The 17,628-nt window shown below is 44.1% G+C and overlaps 1 protein-coding gene across 3 annotated transcripts in view; it reads left to right on the top strand.

Annotated features, from left to right (window-relative positions):
• KATNA1 (katanin catalytic subunit A1) overlaps window positions 1-17,628 on the top strand; it is a 65,100-nt gene that overhangs the window by 26,629 nt on the left and 20,843 nt on the right. For all 3 annotated transcript variants that reach the window (XM_044289579.1, XM_044289580.1, XM_044289581.1), the window contains exons 4-8: window positions 1,154-1,337; window positions 9,525-9,646; window positions 9,771-9,876; window positions 11,953-12,111; window positions 12,255-12,381. In XM_044289579.1, the coding sequence (XP_044145514.1) occupies window positions 1,154-1,337; window positions 9,525-9,646; window positions 9,771-9,876; window positions 11,953-12,111; window positions 12,255-12,381 (698 nt within the window). The remainder of the gene's footprint in view (window positions 1-1,153; window positions 1,338-9,524; window positions 9,647-9,770; window positions 9,877-11,952; window positions 12,112-12,254; window positions 12,382-17,628) is intronic.

Genomic DNA, 17,628 nt, shown 5'->3' with positions numbered 1-17,628 from the left:
TATCCCTGACTTACGGCATACCGTCATATTCTGAACTAGAGACACCGTAGTCTACACTCCCTCTAGTGGCTGCTGCAGCTGGCAAGAAGGTGGAACCTGTTGTGTTCTGTCAGTACCTCAGTCAGCCAGGGAGTCCTGCACAGTCTAGTGTAAATACTTTCTTCAGTTTACAAAAAATAAAATTTCCTGCCTTTTTAGACTTTATTGATTTGATCAAATTTTTTTAACCCGCAACAAAAAAATGCAAAAATTAATGAATAAACAAATATATATATCTCCAAAATACAAAGTACTTTCACAAAAAAAAATCGGGAATCTTTATTCTAAGGGTTCATTCACATGACCGTATGTATTTTGTGGATCCATTGTAACAATGCCACTTCTACAGGAGGTGTTTTTTTTTTTTTTTTTTTTTTTTTTTTTGGGCACTACGTGTTTAGTATACCTAGATTTTATGACTATTTTTCAATATAGGATTCCATTGTTTTTATCCGGAGGCTGGAATTAACTTTTTTTTTCTTCAATGCAAAACGGACAAGAATAGGACATGCTCTATCTTTTTCCGTGGATACGAATGCTGCATTTTTGCGCATCCATTGAAATGAATGGGTCTGCATCCAGTCTGCAAAAAATGCGGATCTGATGCGGACCAAAAATATGGTCGTGTGAATGGGGTCTTAGCATGATTTTGTGTTTTTACTTTTGCAATCTGTATGACATTTAATGCATTCTTTTTTAGATACTATATCTATTAGTGTATGTATGTATGTATGTATATGTAAAATGTAGGTAAGTAACAAAGAAGCACTCTGGGCTTGAAGAAGGAAAAAAAGGGATCCTTTTATTACACCAAATGCAATGTTTCAGCTCATCTCAATAGAGCCTTTGTCAACCTGCTTGACAAAGACTCCTTTGAGATGAGCTTAAGCGTTGCATTTGGTGTAATAAAAGGATCCACTTCTTTTCTCATGTCCGAACTGCTTCCTTGTTACTTACCTTTAATATTGTTTGATGATTTTTTTCAACTGAAATCGCTATTACTTTTCATCTTGGCGATATATATATATATAAAAATAAATTTAATATTATTATTATTAAAATATATATATATATAGATTTTAATAATAATGTTTTTTTTTGTTTGTTTTTTAAGACCTTCACCAGGACCCAGGAAACGACAGTCTGCCCAGTTCAGTGACAATCGAGTACATAACAACCGCATAAGTATACCCGGAAAGGGTCCAAATCCCCCATCTTCAAGAAATGTTAATAACCAGAAAGTAAAGCCTGCCAGAGCACGTGAGAAGAAAGATCCCCTGCAGAAAGTGAAAGAAAAGGTAGCTTCCAAACATTTAATATGGTTGTTCACACTCTATAAGCCTAATTTTAAGGGTACAATTCTGGTGGTATATTGTTTAAGCTCACAGAAGGCTAATTGTGCCCAAGATTGGTTTGCGTCACCTATGAATTTTTATATTTTTACTTGAAACTGGGAAGCTGAAAACAAAAACCAAAAAATCTTTATTGATTAGGTATAAATTAAAAATAAGGAGGGAATATACTGCTTGGTTCAACAAAAATTAATCAATGGTGCAGAACTGGAATACAGTTAAGGGGTCCTTATCTATATTCCAGTTCTGCACCATTGATATTTGTTGAACCAATCCAAAAGCTCCTGAGCCCACTCCATACACTCCCTGTACATGCATAAGATACATAAATGTCACGTGTTACTAATGGATTAAAGAGGAACCATCAGCTTTATTTTTAGTAAATACTTGCTTTTGGCAATGCACGTTTAGTTAGAACTCTGTATTGTGCTGTTCCTCTATTCCTACTCCTGAAGATGTATGATGAAAATTTAAAGGGCATCTGTCCACAGATTTGTACATACAAAACTAGCTGACCAGTTGCATGTGCACTTGGCAGCAGAAGGCAGCTGTGTGTTCCATCTTCATATGTGTTGCTGAGAAAAATTAATACACAGGGATGTATTCCAAGCATTTATCTCTTTTAATGTTGATGATTATGGCTTACGGCTAATGATAAAAACCCAAAAGTCAGTATCTCAGAAAATCACAATACTTTTTCACAATATTTTAGACACCTGCAAAGGTTTCCTAAGTCTTTAAAGGGTCCCTCAGTCTTGTTCTCTAGGATACACAATCATGAGGAAGACTGCTGACTTGACAGTTGTCCAGAAGACAGTCATTGACACCCTCCACAAGAAGCTGGCTGTTCAGAGTGCTGTATCCAAGCACATCAACAGAAAGTTGAGTGAAAGGAAATACATTTTTGAATAGAGTGCGGTTCCTCACTTTACTACAGATCTCCAGGTGTTGGTCCACTGTCTTATATCAAGTCCAAATTTCGTGCAGCCGTCCACCAGGAAATTGTAGAGCATTTCATGCTTCCCTCTGCTGACAAGCTTTATGGATATGCTGATTTCATTTTCCAGCAGGACTTGGCACCTGCTCACACTTCCAAAAGTACCTATACCTGGTTTAATAGCCACACTATGACTAGTTAATTGGCTAGCAAACCGGTCTGACCTAAACCTAACGGAGAAACTATGGTGTATTGTCAAGAGGAAGATGAAAAACACCAGACCCAACAATGCAGACAAGCTGAAGGCCGCTATCAAAGTAATCTGGGCTTCCATAACACCTCAGCAGTGCTACAGACAGATCACTTCCATGCCACGCCGCATTGATGCTGTAATTCATGCGAAAGGTGCCCCAACCAAGTTTTGAGTGCATATACTGTACATACTTTGTCTTATCCAATATTGTCATGTTCTGAGATACTGACATTTGAGCTTGTAAGACATAATCATTAACATTAAAATAAATTATTGCTAGTAATAGATTACTCTCTGTGTGATGAATTTATATAATATGATTTTCAGTTTTTGAATTACTGAAATAAATTATTTTATGATCATATTCTAATTTATGGAGCTGCACCTGTACATTGTTATTCTTCAGTTTTTCTTCACGCATGTGAAAAACGCATGCAATCCGGAAAGAAAAATGCACACACTGAATGCAGTCGCAGACATAACTGATTGAACTTGCATGCAAAACCATCAGTGTTTTTCCTGAACAGATCCTTAAACAATCCATATTGCTCATATGAAAGATGCCTTATGCTTCTGGCTTTGCAGAAACAGAAGGGATGGAGTATCACACTAATGGCAGTAAGTTATAGATGAATTACATAGAACTGCTGTACCCTCACACTGAGTACAATGTATTCTTATGAGATACAGCTTCAGCCTGACAGGAGGCAGGGAGGAGTACTGTGACGTGATCACATAAAATACAATTGCGATTCTGCACACAAAGATCGGCAGTGTAAAACCGAAACTGTAGCTAATAATTGTATGGACTCTCCTGCCAAGTCACTGCATCCCTGATCTTTTTGATGAGGCAGAAATAATATCTTCAACAGTGCTTTATGCATACAGGGACTCCAACAGGTTGCAGATTGGAAGGGGGGTGCCTGAGAGCTGCAAAGAGGGATGCTGTAATTCTGTAGTTCACTGGAAGTCAGCCACTCAGAAGAGACTATCGATGATATTTTTTATGTTTTAATTAAATAAACCTAACGTTTTTAGGGTACTGTTTGACAAAAGGCAGCTTTCACATTGTTCATAGAAAGGAAACCTTGTAGCAGAGAATGAGAGCTGAAAGTTTCCTTCCAGGAAGTAAACGCAGCATAAAACACAATGCATTAATAAAAGGAAATTACGAAAGAAATTGTGATGGTGTCCCAGACAGGGTTGTCTTGCATATGCCGTTCCAGCTGATCTAATGGGACAGGTTAAAGGTGGGTTCACATCGCGTTTTTCCCATCTGCTTAACGTATACAAAAAACATATACGTTAAACAGATGCCATATAGTGGAATCCGTTTCCCATAAAGTTCAATTGTAATTTTTAAAAAGTATGTTTCTCATCCGTCTCTCTTTGGGGAACAGAGGCATTGACCATGGGTATAGCTGTTGCCGCTAGGAGGCGGACACTAAGCACACAAAGTATAAGCTCCTCCCTCTTCAGCTATATCCCTTCCTGCCGGGACCAAGCTAATCCGTTTTAGCTTAGTGGCTGTAGGAGGCAGACCTTCCTGCGTTGCAGGTCTGCTGATTTGCTAATAATTTATTTATTTATTTTTTTGCGGAAAGCTTCAGGCAGTCCAGGTAAAAACTGCCTGCACCCAGAGACAGGAGATGAGGGGGTCACCCAAACCCCCTACTCGTTCCCGCTCTCTAGAAGGGAGGACCAGAGGTCCCTGTAAAAACCTCTGTCTCCTGCCAACAAGCGCATCACCACAGCCGCCCCAGTGAAAGTCTCCTCTGTTTCCGGTGTAGCCTCCCTCACCAAGGGGCCGCACACTGCAGGTGGTGATCCGAATGGAGCCGGGGGTGTAGAAGACTTCGGACAGGTGAGTAGGAGACTGGCCACAGTGCCCCACCCTCTTCTCCCGCCATGTGGTTGTCCTAGGTACTATGGGCGTTAATGGGAGCCCGGTAAATGTTTAAATGGTACCTGGGCAGGGCTCAGGGGGCTGCTCCTGCTGTGTGGTCGCGATGCTTCGTTGGTCCGGTGACGACGTCCTCATCTCCGCTTCCACAGGGCCATTGGTAGTTGAGGCCTGGCTACTACTAGGGGCATCCATTTCCACGGCGGCGTCCTCCTGAACATGCCGAGGAGAGGGGGCGGAGTTTCCTTCTGAGCACCACTTCCTGGTCGGCGTGTCTGTTGGGGCAGCCAGGGTCATTATTAAAAGGGGTTCTGTGTCTCCCATGTCCTCGGCCTCTTCTCCTCCTGCTAGAGGGTCTCACTCTGACATGTCCTCAGTTGAAGAGGCATGTTCCGAGGACAGAGACAGGGGAAGAAAAAAAGAGGGTTAGACACTGGGCCTTCAGGAGTGATGGTCCAGGGGTAACTTCGCAGGGCGCCAAAGGTAGGGCAGACTAGGTATAGTACGATTGTGTATTATATATTTAAAAAATATATCTTAGGAATATATATATTGATCAAAAGATTATGGTACAGAGATAATGGTAAAACAGAAAGGGGCAGGCTGCCGGTGGTCTCAACCCACCCTGATCTCTCAAGGTGGGTGATTGGAAAGGAAACAGTGGGGTTGCGTGAAAGCGCAATAAAAAGGACCACAGGGGGGCGCCAGTACCCTAAAATCTATGGTTATGAATGTGTAAAGCACAACGATAGAGGCTTATCCTTTTGTGTACACTCACCGGATAATGTAGTTGATTGGTATACAATGGGTAAAAAATAGGTTGTTAGTAGTTAGGAAATAAGATAACAGTATTGATAAAATATATAAAATCAACTTATAAGATCCCAATAATGGGTTGTAAAATCAAATCAAAATTTTGTCAAAATTTTAGTGACTCACTTCACCCAGGAGGGTAATGTGGGATAAAGCTCAAGACACCCACATCACACCTCCTGCGCCTGGATCGCCAGTAGAATCTCAGAAACGAACAGTGATCACTCTGGAGTCCTATGTTCTTTCTTTCAATCTTTTATTTCAAAGCCAGGGTGGGGGAGTGAGGAGCTCGACGCGTTTCGGGGCCTCTTAATGGGTCCCCTTCATCAGGAGCAAAGATGAAGGGGACCCATTAAGAGGCCCCGAAACGCGTCGAGCTCCTCACTCCCCCACCCTGGCTTTGAAATAAAAGATTGAAAGAAAGAACATAGGACTCCAGAGTGATCACTGTTCGTTTCTGAGATTCTACTGGCGATCCAGGCGCAGGAGGTGTGATGTGGGTGTCTTGAGCTTTATCCCACATTACCCTCCTGGGTGAAGTGAGTCACTAAAATTTTGACAAAATTTTGATTTGATTTTACAACCCATTATTGGGATCTTATAAGTTGATTTTATATATTTTATCAATACTGTTATCTTATTTCCTAACTACTAACAACCTATTTTTTACCCATTGTATACCAATCAACTACATTATCCGGTGAGTGTACACAAAACATTTCATGTTGCCAAAACGCTTGAAAGTCCTTTATCTTTTCCCGGAGGATTTGACTAAGAAATGGTCGGCTCGCCTGTTTCCCGTTTGGCTAAACATACTACCTTGCCAATGAAGAATGGGGCTTTTTTTTTTTCTGACATCAAGGATAAGAAGCAGGAAGCGTTTGCAAAATCTACCTTTGAAGCAGTGGGCACAGTTTTGCAGCCGGTGTTTGCCTCTACATGGGTGAGCAAGGCTATAGAGGAAGGGGCAAATAACCTGCATCAGGGTCTTGAGTCGCGAGTCCCCTCGGAGGAACTTGCAGATGTGGCCCTGCAGCTCTCGCATGCCAGTGCGTATATTTGTGAAGCATCTTTGGACGCGGCCAGGTTTATGGCTCGCTCGTCAGCCCTGTTGGTGGCTATTCACCGTACCCGATGGCTTTCATGCTGGGCGGCAGATAATGCTTCAAAGCGGACCCTGACGGCCCTTCCATTTACCGGCAGCAGACTTTTTGGTAAGCGCCTGGATGAGATCATTTCGGATGCTACAGGTGGTAAGAGCACCCATTTACCTCAGAACAGGGGGCGGTCTAATAAGGCCCCCCAAGGGAGTGTCAGATAAGTCAGCCGCAGTCCAGAAGCGCAAGCCTTTTCTTCAAGCTGCGGCTTTCCTGGCATTCCCGTCAACAGGGCTCCAAGTCGTTTAGCCCTACGAGCTCTGCTGCATGACGGGCGGTTCCCGGCACCCTCCATTCGGGTGGGCGGCCAGCTTCATGTGTTTCGACATGTTTGGCTCAGATGCGTGGGTGATGGAGGTCATTGCAGAGGGCTACTAACTGGATTTCAAATCCTCCCCTCCATCCCATTTTTTTAGGTAGTCTTCTCTGGCCTCTCCCACAGCTTCTTTTTTTCTGGCAATTTGCACGCTTCTGCAGCAAGGTGTGATTGTTCCGGTTCCTGCGCAAGACCGGTTTCAGGGGTTTTACTTCAATCTCTTTGTGGTTCCCAAAAAAGAGGGGACGGTCCGTCCCGTTCTAGACTTCAAGGCACTCAACAGTTTACTTCGCGTCCGCAGATTCCAGATGGAGTATCTGAGGTCGGTCATTGCGTCCATGGAACCGGGGGAGTACCTGTCCTCGGTTTCTCTGGTTTGCAGTGTGTCCATTTCACTACCAATTTGTAGCCCTTCCGTTTGGCCTGGCCACAGCTCCCAGGGCCTTTACAAAGGTTCTGGTGGCAGTCATGGCCCTGCTCCATGCCAGTGGGATCGTGGCCTGGACACCCTGGAGCGCTTCAGATGGATCGTGAACAGACAGAAGTCTTGTCTTTATCCAACACAGCAATTGACTGATCTGGGCATGGTACTGGATATTTGTCAGGCCAAGGTGTTCTTGCCTCCGTAAAAACTATCAGCTCTCCATCTTCAGATTCGCTCAGTTTTGCAGCCTCCTCTGGTTCCCGTTCGTCGCTGCATGCGGGCTCTGGGGCACGTGGTTTCTGCCTTAGAAGCAGTTCCCTATGCTCAGTTCCATACCAGAACGCTTCAGCGAGCCAGTCTGTCCAGCTGGGATCGCTCCCCAGCCGCCTTGAATTGGCCAATGTGTCTCCTTGCCCCAGTGCGCCGGGCCCTCAGATGGTGGATGGTCTCTCCGATGTTGACGTCGGGTCACTCGTTCCTACCTTTCCGTTGGAAGGTGTTAACAGACTCAAGCCTCAAGGGTATGGTCTCCCAAGGAGCGCTCCCTTCTAATCAATGTTCTGGAGTTGAGGGCGATTTCAGCTCTCTGCAACATCAGGCTGACCATCTCAGGGGTTGTCCGGTGCGGGTGCAGTCCGACAACTCCACAGCGGTGGCGTACATGAATCAACAGGACGGCACCCAGGGGCCAACAGTCATGGAGGAGACGGCACTGATTCTCAACTGGGTGGAGAAACATGTTCCAGGACTGTCAGCAGTTCACATACCCGGCGTCGACAACTGGATCGTGGACTTCCTCAGCTGGGAGCGTGTCGATCCCGGCGAGTGGGCTCCACACCCGCAGGTCTTTCGCACCATCTGCGAAAGGTGGGGTTGACCCCACACTTCAACAACAAGGTTGAGGACTTCGTTGCACAGTCCAGGGACTCCAGGGCCCTTACATGCGATGCACTGGTGATCCTGTGGAGTCGGTTCACGTTTCCTTACGCCTCTTCCGCTCATTCCGCGGCTTCTTAGGAAGGTTGGTTCAGAGGGACTGCCCGTCATTCTTGTGGCCCCAGATTGGCCGCGCAGGGTGGGGCACGCATCCCTGGTCGCACTTCTCGCCAACTAACCTTGGCGTCTTCCTCTTCGGGAGGACTTGCTGTCGCAAGGGCCGATCTTCCACCCGAATTTAGGGTCGCTGCATTTAACGGCATGGCTGTTTAAGGCACCGTACTGAAGGCTCTGGGTTTTTCGGATACAGTGGTCCAGACTATGGTTTGTGCCAGGAAGCCGTCGTCTTCCAGAATCTACCACCTACTTTAGATGGTGCGAGCGGGGACAGCTGTCTCCCGTTTGTTTTGTTTTTTTGCTGTGATATTTGGCTTTTCTGAGGTCGAGCATGGACTTGCTCCCCCCAATAAGATGGATGGGAACTAGATTTGTGTACTCGCAGTAAAATCTGTTTCTCTTCCGTTCATTAGGGGACACAGCTCCCACCCAGTTTTTTGTTTATGGGCCTTTTCGGGCCTGTGTGGTTCTGGGTTTGCACATAATGTGATTTTCTTATTTCTGTCTTCTCCTTCTGCTTTTGCACTAAACTGATTAGCTTGTTCCCTGCAGGAAGGGATATACCTGAAGGTTAAGATTAAATGGGAACTACTCGCAATATATTTTCTGCAGTTAGTAGTTATGTGCCTAATTCCAAGACCCCCTTTATTTCACATGATGGTGGAAAACATATATTTCAATATACCTGTTGTTTTTTTACCATGAAAAAGACTCTTTCCAGTGCCGAGATTTGCTTTGCTATGTTAGATCGACAGCACCATGACTGATTGATTGTTTTGGTGATCTGACACCTCAATGGTTGTGATGCCACGTTTGAGAGGACCAGAGGCATAGTGAGCTTACAGTTTGTGTGCTTAGTGTCCACCTCCTAGCGGCAACAGCTATACCCGTGGTCAATGCCTCCCCCCCCCCCCCACCCCCCAATGAACGGAAGAGAAACAGATTTTAACAGATTTTACGGTGAGTAAGTTTTTTTTTTTGTTTTTTTTACCAGACTCTGCAGGATACAAAAAACATAGTGCTCTGCGTTTTTGTACCTATAACACCTATATTACAATTCAGTTACTTAGTGCCATATGTAGTGGGGTATCTCTCTTTTTCCCTATCAATGGGAATGCAGTTTCCCTTCTCTGCAAAGCATCGACTGCTGGAGACAGCTTCATAAGTGTTCTTGCTTCATTTTTTTTTTATGCATATCCAGTCCCATGGTATTTACATTACACTGTTTTAATATTGACTGTGCAATTTTTCTTTAGCCATTGTATTTCTGTTTGTAGAATAAGTCATCTGCTGATGAATCAGAGAATGAACTCAAAAGATTTGATGGTACTGGATATGATAAGGATCTGGTAGAAGCGTTGGAAAGAGATATCATTTCACAGAACCCCAATGTTCGATGGTGAGTTTCAGTCCCATATATGTAAATATAAAGGTTATATGATTAAAAATGTTGCTTGGTATATGAACCAGGAGAAGTTCTACCATTATGTTTAATACTAATAAACCTGACATTTTCTACATAGGGATGACATTGCAGACTTGGAAGACGCTAAGAAATTGTTGAAGGAAGCTGTGGTTTTGCCAATGTGGATGCCAGAATTCTTTAAAGGAATTAGGCGACCTTGGAAGGTTAATATACCTGTTGTCTTTTTACATTGAAAAAGACTCTCTTTCCAGTGCCGAGATTTGCTTTGCTATGTTAGATCGCCAGCACCATGACTGACTGATTGTTTTGGTGATCTGACACCTCAATGGTTGTGATGCCACTTTTGAGAGGACCAGAGGCATAGTGAGCAATGTTCCTCTAAGCCTTGGCAGCTGCTGAGCATGGTTGGCAATGCTCCATCAAAGGAGGGCAATATGAAAACCTAACACGATAATAGTCACATATGTCAAAGGGCAAATCTAGTAAATAAGACGAGATAAAACACTTACTCTGCTTACTATTCAAAGTAACCCATTTAATTATTTACTTACACCACAGGGGTGTGGAATTCCTATCGCCCGACGCCCGGGACATGCAGTTCCGGGCGCCGGGCAGGTAGTTTGTGCAGGCAGCTTAGCCCTGCGGGCAAGTAGCAGGGCTGACTGATCCGATCTGTTTGAAACGGCTCAGCTCAGTCACACAGACCATGCAGAGACGCTGGCAGCAGGGAGGAGCCTGAGGGAGGGACGGGGAGGAGCGTAATATGATCTTAGAGTAGAAGCTGGCTTCTGCCAGCCCCACCCCTCCCCGCCCACCAACCAATCACCGACCAGAGCTGAGGGGGCAGGGCAAGCACAGTAGCAGCTCTGAGTCGTCTGAGTCACACAAGTGCAGGGAGTCTAAGAATAGAAATGAATCGAATGAGTCACAAGTTAAAAGAATCTAAAGATCCGACTTAGTTTGTGACTCATTCGATTCATTGAGTTAAAAGAGCAGTGAGTCAGAGTGTAGAACAGTGAGTCAGAGTGTAGAGCAGTTTACACTGAGGCTGTCTGCTTTTGTTGCAGCAGTGATAAGAGAAGTGACAGATGACAGAGTTTAGATTACAAGTTGAATTAAATTAACCCTTTAGGATCAAATTGGCTTGTCAGAACATATATATGTTAAAGGCATCTCATTCAGTTAAGTAGCTATATAACTAAGGGTGGGTTCACATCACTTCTCTTGGTTCATTGTACTGCTGTCAGTGTCAGACTGCTGTCACTGTGGGTAACAATGCACATTGCACACCAGTGACAGCTTCTGACTCCTGTCCGGCGTCAGCCTCAGCTTCCCTTCACTATCACTATAATAAATCACTCTTCCTGATCCTGACTCACTCATTACTAATTAGAGAGCTGAAGAGCCGACTGCACTGAGTCAGCAGCAGCAAGTGATTGTGACTGTATAGCATCTGCGCATGCGCCCCGGCACCTAGAGTCTGCGGTTCACTTGCGAGTCAGCTCAGCAGTCAGTGACTCACAAGTGAACCGAAGATCCGATTCATGAATCGGTTCATTTGAATGAGCTGACTCAAATGAACCGATTCACCTAAAAGATCCGAACTTCCCATCACTAGTTATCAGCGCTCCTGTGCAGGCCGGAAGTCGGGCGCCACGGGCCGGAAGTCGGCTCCCAGCGGAGGCACACGTTAGTCAGCGGCTGTAGTAGGAGCTCCTGTCATGGTGGCAGCCCGTGCCGTGATAGATAGCCCAGCAGGTAGTGTGTGTGGTGACTGCTCTGGGTCAGCTATGCTCTGCTGTCAGGCTGCCGCTCTGCTTCTCCTCCCTGGCATTGAAGTGTCAATAGGAGTGCTGCCAGGTTCCAACTTCCAGCCACTCACCCTCCATGAATAGGGGGGGGGACGGGGACTTCCCCATACTGGCATGTACATTAAAGGGATTCACTGCCCCAGTATGGCATGTACATTAAAGGGATTCACTTAAATATGTTTTTGATTTAAAATTACTTTTTGTATCAGGACAAGTAGATTGTCATGAGGGACAAGTAGATTGAGACCCCGCTTTAGTCCTTCGACAAGTATTTTTTTTTTTATTTCCACACCCCTGCACCAAGACGAACAACCAGACCGGGGGGGGGGGGGGGGGGGGGAACGAACGACTATATATGCAGCTTAATGGGATCACTGACAGTGAGCTGTCGCTCTTTAAGTTATATTGAAAATGTTATGTTTTTCTTTTGTGTGTGAAATGTTAGCATTGTATTTTCCCTCTTTTAAGGGTGTTCTCATGGTTGGGCCACCAGGAACAGGGAAAACTCTCTTAGCCAAAGCGGTAGCAACAGAATGCAAGACTACATTTTTCAACATTTCATCTTCAACACTAACATCCAAATACAGAGGAGAATCTGAGAAGCTTGTCCGCCTTTTGTTCGAAATGGTAAGCTTACGAGGGGCTTAAGAAATCAGCACAAAGGGAATTTACTTTAAAACTGTTACATATTACTAGGCACAAAAGATTATTTCATTTTGTTACAAATTTGCTGCTTTTTTGTTTAACGCTCATTAAACGTTTCACTTTAGGCACGTTTCTATGCACCAACAACCATATTTATTGATGAAATTGACTCGATATGCAGCCGACGAGGTACCTCAGAAGAGCACGAAGCCAGCAGAAGAGTAAAAGCAGAGCTTCTAGTTCAGATGGACGGTAATTATTGCTTTATGCTGAATTTAGAATATTTATCCCCTTAACAAGTGAGTTTGTTTGGACGTTTCTTTCATCATTGCATTCCCAGAGATTTAACTTTTTATATTTTTCCATTGATGTAGCTGTATGAGGGTATTTTTAATGGCCTTATTTTGTGTTACATATAATGCAACAAAAGAAGTCTTTATTTTTTTTTTTTTTGGTGGAACGGCAATTTTTGGTTCATCGCATAGTATAAATTATTTTTTTAAATATATTTAACTACACAATAAAAAGATTTTTAGGAGGGTTGCACGCATAGATTTACAGTTTCTTTTTTTAGTTGGGGGATTTATTTATTTTTTGGCACAAGAAACGCTGCGTCCAGATGTTCAAAAATATGTTGGAAAATAGAAAATTATAAGATGCCCTCTAAACACTTAAACACTGCATTTTTTAATTTTTATTTTTTTTGCTGGTCTTTTATGGTGTTTTTGGTCACTTGGCATTTTTTTTCAAATTGCTGCATGCCCTGGGTTTGATGTTTTTTTTCAGGTGTTTTCTCATAGGAAAAAACTAAGGCTGAAAAAGTAAGAATTAGTCTTACCGGTAATGATGTTTCCAGGAGTCCGACATGACAGCACTACATGGAGGTTGTCTCCCCCGCCCACTATTGGGACAGGAAACAGAGAGAGGTTAAAAGCTCCCCCCCCCCCACCTTCACCAGTGTTTTATAGATTATCACACAATAATGGGTATCGTAATACAAAAGAAAAATACTCTATACATTAGGGAGGGAACTACCAGTGCTGTCATGTCGGACTCCTGGAAACATCATTACCGGTAAGACTAATTCTTACTTTCCAGGACGTCCTCCATGACAGCACTACATGGAGTAGGAATATCAAATGAATCCAATAACTAGGGAGGGACCGCAGCCTCAAGAACTTTACGTCCAAATGACTGGTCATTATTCCGTGACACATTTAATCTGTAATGCTTACAAAAAGTTTGGGAACTTGCCCAGGTGGCTGCCTTACATATCTGGTCAATAGAAGCATTTGCATGTTCGGCCCATGAAGCCGAGACTGCTTTCGTTGAATGAGCCCTAATGTCTTGAGGACAGGGAACCCCCTGGCCCTGATAGGCCTCTTTAATGACTATTTTAATCCATCTTGCTAATGTCGCTTTAGAAGCTTTCTTGCCTTTATTGCGGCCTGAAAATTGAATAAACCGATTTGAGTCCAATCTGAAAGTACTGGTAACGTCTAGGTAGGAAAGGAGGGAGCGTCTAACGTCTAGAAGATGGAACTCCTTCTCCCTTTCGGTCTTCGGATCTGTGTAGAAGGTTGGTAGTATTATTTCCTGGTTGCGATGAAAGGAAGAAACCACCTTAGGTATAAAGGATGCGTCTAGCCTTAGTATGACTCTATCCTCACAAATTGTAAGGTATGGCTCACGGATGGTAAGGGCTTGGATTTCTCCTAATCTACGAGCTGATGTGATAGCTACTAGAAACATCATTTTCAAGGTTAAGTTTCTTAAGCTGCTTTCATGTAAGGGTTCAAAGGGTGGTTTTGTTAAGGCATTGAGAACTAGCGACAGATCCCCAGGTGGAACCGGGGACCTTAGTGTTGGTCTAATCCGCGTGGTTGCCTTTAAAAACCTGTTTACCCATCGATTTTTTCTGAAAGGGAGTAATTTAGAAACCAGCTTAAGGCTGCAGTCTGAACCTTAAGGGTATTGGGTTTAAGACCCATGTTGAACCCTTCCTGGAGGAAATCAAGAATATATCCTAGACTCGGGAGTAGAGGATTCTTCTCTCTGTGCCATCCAGAATTTTTTCCAGATTTTATTATAAATTGCAGATGTCACCTGTTTATGGCCTCTCTGAATGGTGGATATTACTTTGTCTGAGAATCCCTGTAATTTTAACAAGTCCCTTTCAGAAGCCACGCTGTTAATTTCAGCTTGGATACTTCCGGATTCCAGATTGGACCCTGATGCAACAGGTCTGGCCTGAGAGGGAGAGGGATCAGTTTTTCTTGACTTAGTCAGGACAGAACCGGGAACCAGGCTTGTTTTGGCCAAAAAGGAGCTATGAAGATCACTCTGGATGATTCCCTGCTGATCTTCCTCAGGGCTATTAAAATCGGGGGGGGGGGGGGGGGGGGGAGAAGGAGGAAACGCATAGGCTAGCTTCATGTTCCAGGGCTTGGATAAAGCGTCTACTGCTGTGGGATGATCGGCTGGATTTCGGGAGAAGAAGGAGGCTGTTTGTGCATTCTCCCTCTGGGTATCCCCATGTTGATGTCAGTTCTAGAAACACCTGTCTGTTCGGAGTCCATTTGTTTGGATCTATAAAGTGTCTGCTGAGGAAATCTGCCGACTGGTTTCTTGAACCCTGTAGGTGTACCGCTGAGATTGACAGCACATTCTCCTCTGCCCAGGAAAAAATTTTGTTTGTCAGATTCTGGAGGAGAGGATATTTTGTTCCCCCTTGATGTTTGAGGAAGGAGACCACTGTCATATTGTCTGATAGGATTCTTATGTTCTGTCCGCTCAGAAGATCTTGACTCTGTTTGAGTGTCTCCCAAATGGCCTGAAGCTCTCTGAAATTTGAAGATCTGTTTTTTATGGTCTGGTTCCAGGTTCCCTGGAAGTAGTAGATTCCAACCTTTGCACCCCATCCTTGTTGGCTGGCATCTATTGTCACTATGACATATGGACTTAGATTCCAGGAGACTCCTTTTGATAGGTTGTCTGATATCTGCCACCAATCCAGAGATTTCCGAGCATTTTCTTTTATAGGGATTTTCCAGTCTATGGATCGATGGTCTCCATCCCAGACTGTTAGGATCATTTTCTGTAGGACTCTTGTGTGATGTTGACCCCACGGTACCGTGAATATACAAGATGTCATTAGGCCCAGAATGCTCATGGCCTCTCTGATGGTGCACACTGATTTTTATTTTATTTTTTCTGAAACACTTTCAATCTTTTGTCAAGGATTTGTTGCTTTTGAACTGGAAGGAAAGACCTTTGTAGGTTCGAATCTAGCATCGTTCCAAGGAAATTTTTTCTGATTCCCCCCCCCCCAATTTATGATCCAGCCGAGATCCTGTAAGAGGGATATTTGTCATCTATGTTTACTCCGTTAGTACTATCGTGGAATCTGCGGTTAGGAGAAGATCGTCTAGATAAGGTACAATCTTTATTCCCTTCAGTCTGAGGAAGGCCACTATCTCTATTACCAGCTTTGTAAACACCCGAGGGGCTGTTGATATCCCAAAGGGCAGGCACTGAAACTGATAATGACTTACTTTCCCCGCTTCCCTTACTGCGAATCTTAGGAATTTTTGGTGGTCCGGATGTATTGGTACATGGTAGTAAGCATCCTTTAAGTCCAAGGTGCACATTACCGCTCCCTGAGAGATGAGGGGTGTAGTTGATCTTATTGATTCCATCTTGAAGCGGCGATACTTTATGAACCATCTGATTATAGTTCTGAATGAACCATCTGGCTTTTTGACCAGGAATAACCTTGAATAGTAGCCCCTGCCTTCCTGATCTGCAGGGATGCGAATCACTGCGCCTAGATTCCTTAATTTTGCGACGTCTTTTAAGAGATTTTTACTGTGATGTACCTTCTCCATACCCTGTCAGCACAAATTTTTGTTGCGGAGCTGATATAAATTCTATCTTGTATCCTTCTTGAATAATTTGGAGCACCCAAGGGTTTTGAGTTATTTTGGCTCTATGCTGGGAGAAAGGATCTTAATCTTCCCCAGACTGGCCTGGCGTCATTGTTTGTCTTGGGAAGTGTTGGGGTTAAGCACAAATCCTCTGCCCTTACCCCCTTTAGGATAGGACCATCTCCCCGACTTTCCCTTAGCTTATCTTTCCCTTATACGTTTGTTTTTTTTGGCTGGAATTCTTTACGAAAAAAATGTGTCTTCCTAATTTTTGTTTCTGGAAACCCTATTTTTTTTATCTGAGGATTCTCAAGAATTTTATCCTTTGAGGTAAGATCACCAGACCAGTTCTTTAACCACAGAGCTCTCCTTGCGGTGTTCAGAAGGGACCCACTTTTAGCTGCGAACCTGATTGACTCAGCTGAGGCGTCCGCTGTAAAGGCAGTCGCCATCTTTAGGAGCGGGATAGTCTCCAAAATGTCCTTCCCATTGACAAATGATTCTCCAGCTGAGATAACCACATTAGTAAGGATCTAGCCACTGATGTAGCTGCAACGTTAGTTGAAATTAAGACCGCAGAAGCCTCCCAAGATTTTCTCAGGAGACCATCAGCCTTGCTGTCCATGTTGTCCTTCAGCTGGGAGGAGTCCTCAAATGGGATCGCTATTTTTTTAGCTACCCTGGTGACTGGGGCATCTATTTTGGGGATTTCTTTCCATAGTTTAGTATCCTCTTTGTCAAAGGATAAGCGACTTTTGAATTCCCTAGGAATAAAAAGCCTTTTCCCTACATCTTCCCACTCATCCAGGATCATTTGTTTTAAGCTAGAATTCAAGGGAAAAACTTTCCTCTTTGTAATTAGGCCAGCAAACATTTCCTCCTGAATGGATCTCTGTCAGTTCGTCCAAGATATCCATAGTCTGCCTAACTGCGGTCAGGAGGGAATCCATATCCTCAGTTGAGAAACAGTATTTGCGTTTCTCCTCGTGGGATGAGGAAGGCAAAGACTCCTCTTCTTCCTCCTCTTCCGAATATTCCACCTCTATAACCTCTGGGTCTGATTCTAAGGTTTCTCTAGGTCTTTTTACCCCGGTGGTTTGCTCAGCCACCTTAGGCGTTATCAAGGAGGAAACAGACGCTTTAACTTCTTCTTTAATGATGGCTTCTTTGTATATGAATCCTGAAGCCTTTTGCTGCAGATAGCGCATCTTTTAGGCTTCTTTTTACTCTCCACCTTGAGGGTAGGATCTTTTTCTCCCTAAGAGACATGATGATAGAAAAAGCAGGCTATAATGCTTTTCTAAACCTATCATTATTCCCTCCCATGTCCCTGGGCAGGAGGGTCTGGGGACTGCTCTCTCATACCGGATGAATCCATGACTGAGGCACTCACACTTAGCCCAACCAGAATTTAAATGCCACTGGCACTTACCCCTCCTGACGTGGATGCTCCTCCCATTCCTTCCGGTCACTCTCAGGGATTCTGGATGGGACGCCAGGCCAGAACGCTAGGCCTCCAGCGTCCCTTGCCGTGGGGATTGATCGCAGGGCGCCGCCATACTGGACCCGGTGT

The sequence above is a fragment of the Bufo gargarizans genome, chromosome 4 (assembly GCF_014858855.1).
Source record: "Bufo gargarizans isolate SCDJY-AF-19 chromosome 4, ASM1485885v1, whole genome shotgun sequence".
Lineage (NCBI taxonomy): Eukaryota > Metazoa > Chordata > Amphibia > Anura > Bufonidae > Bufo > Bufo gargarizans.
Note: the sequence above shows the minus strand (reverse complement) of the source record. Positions and strands in the feature narration are given on the sequence as shown.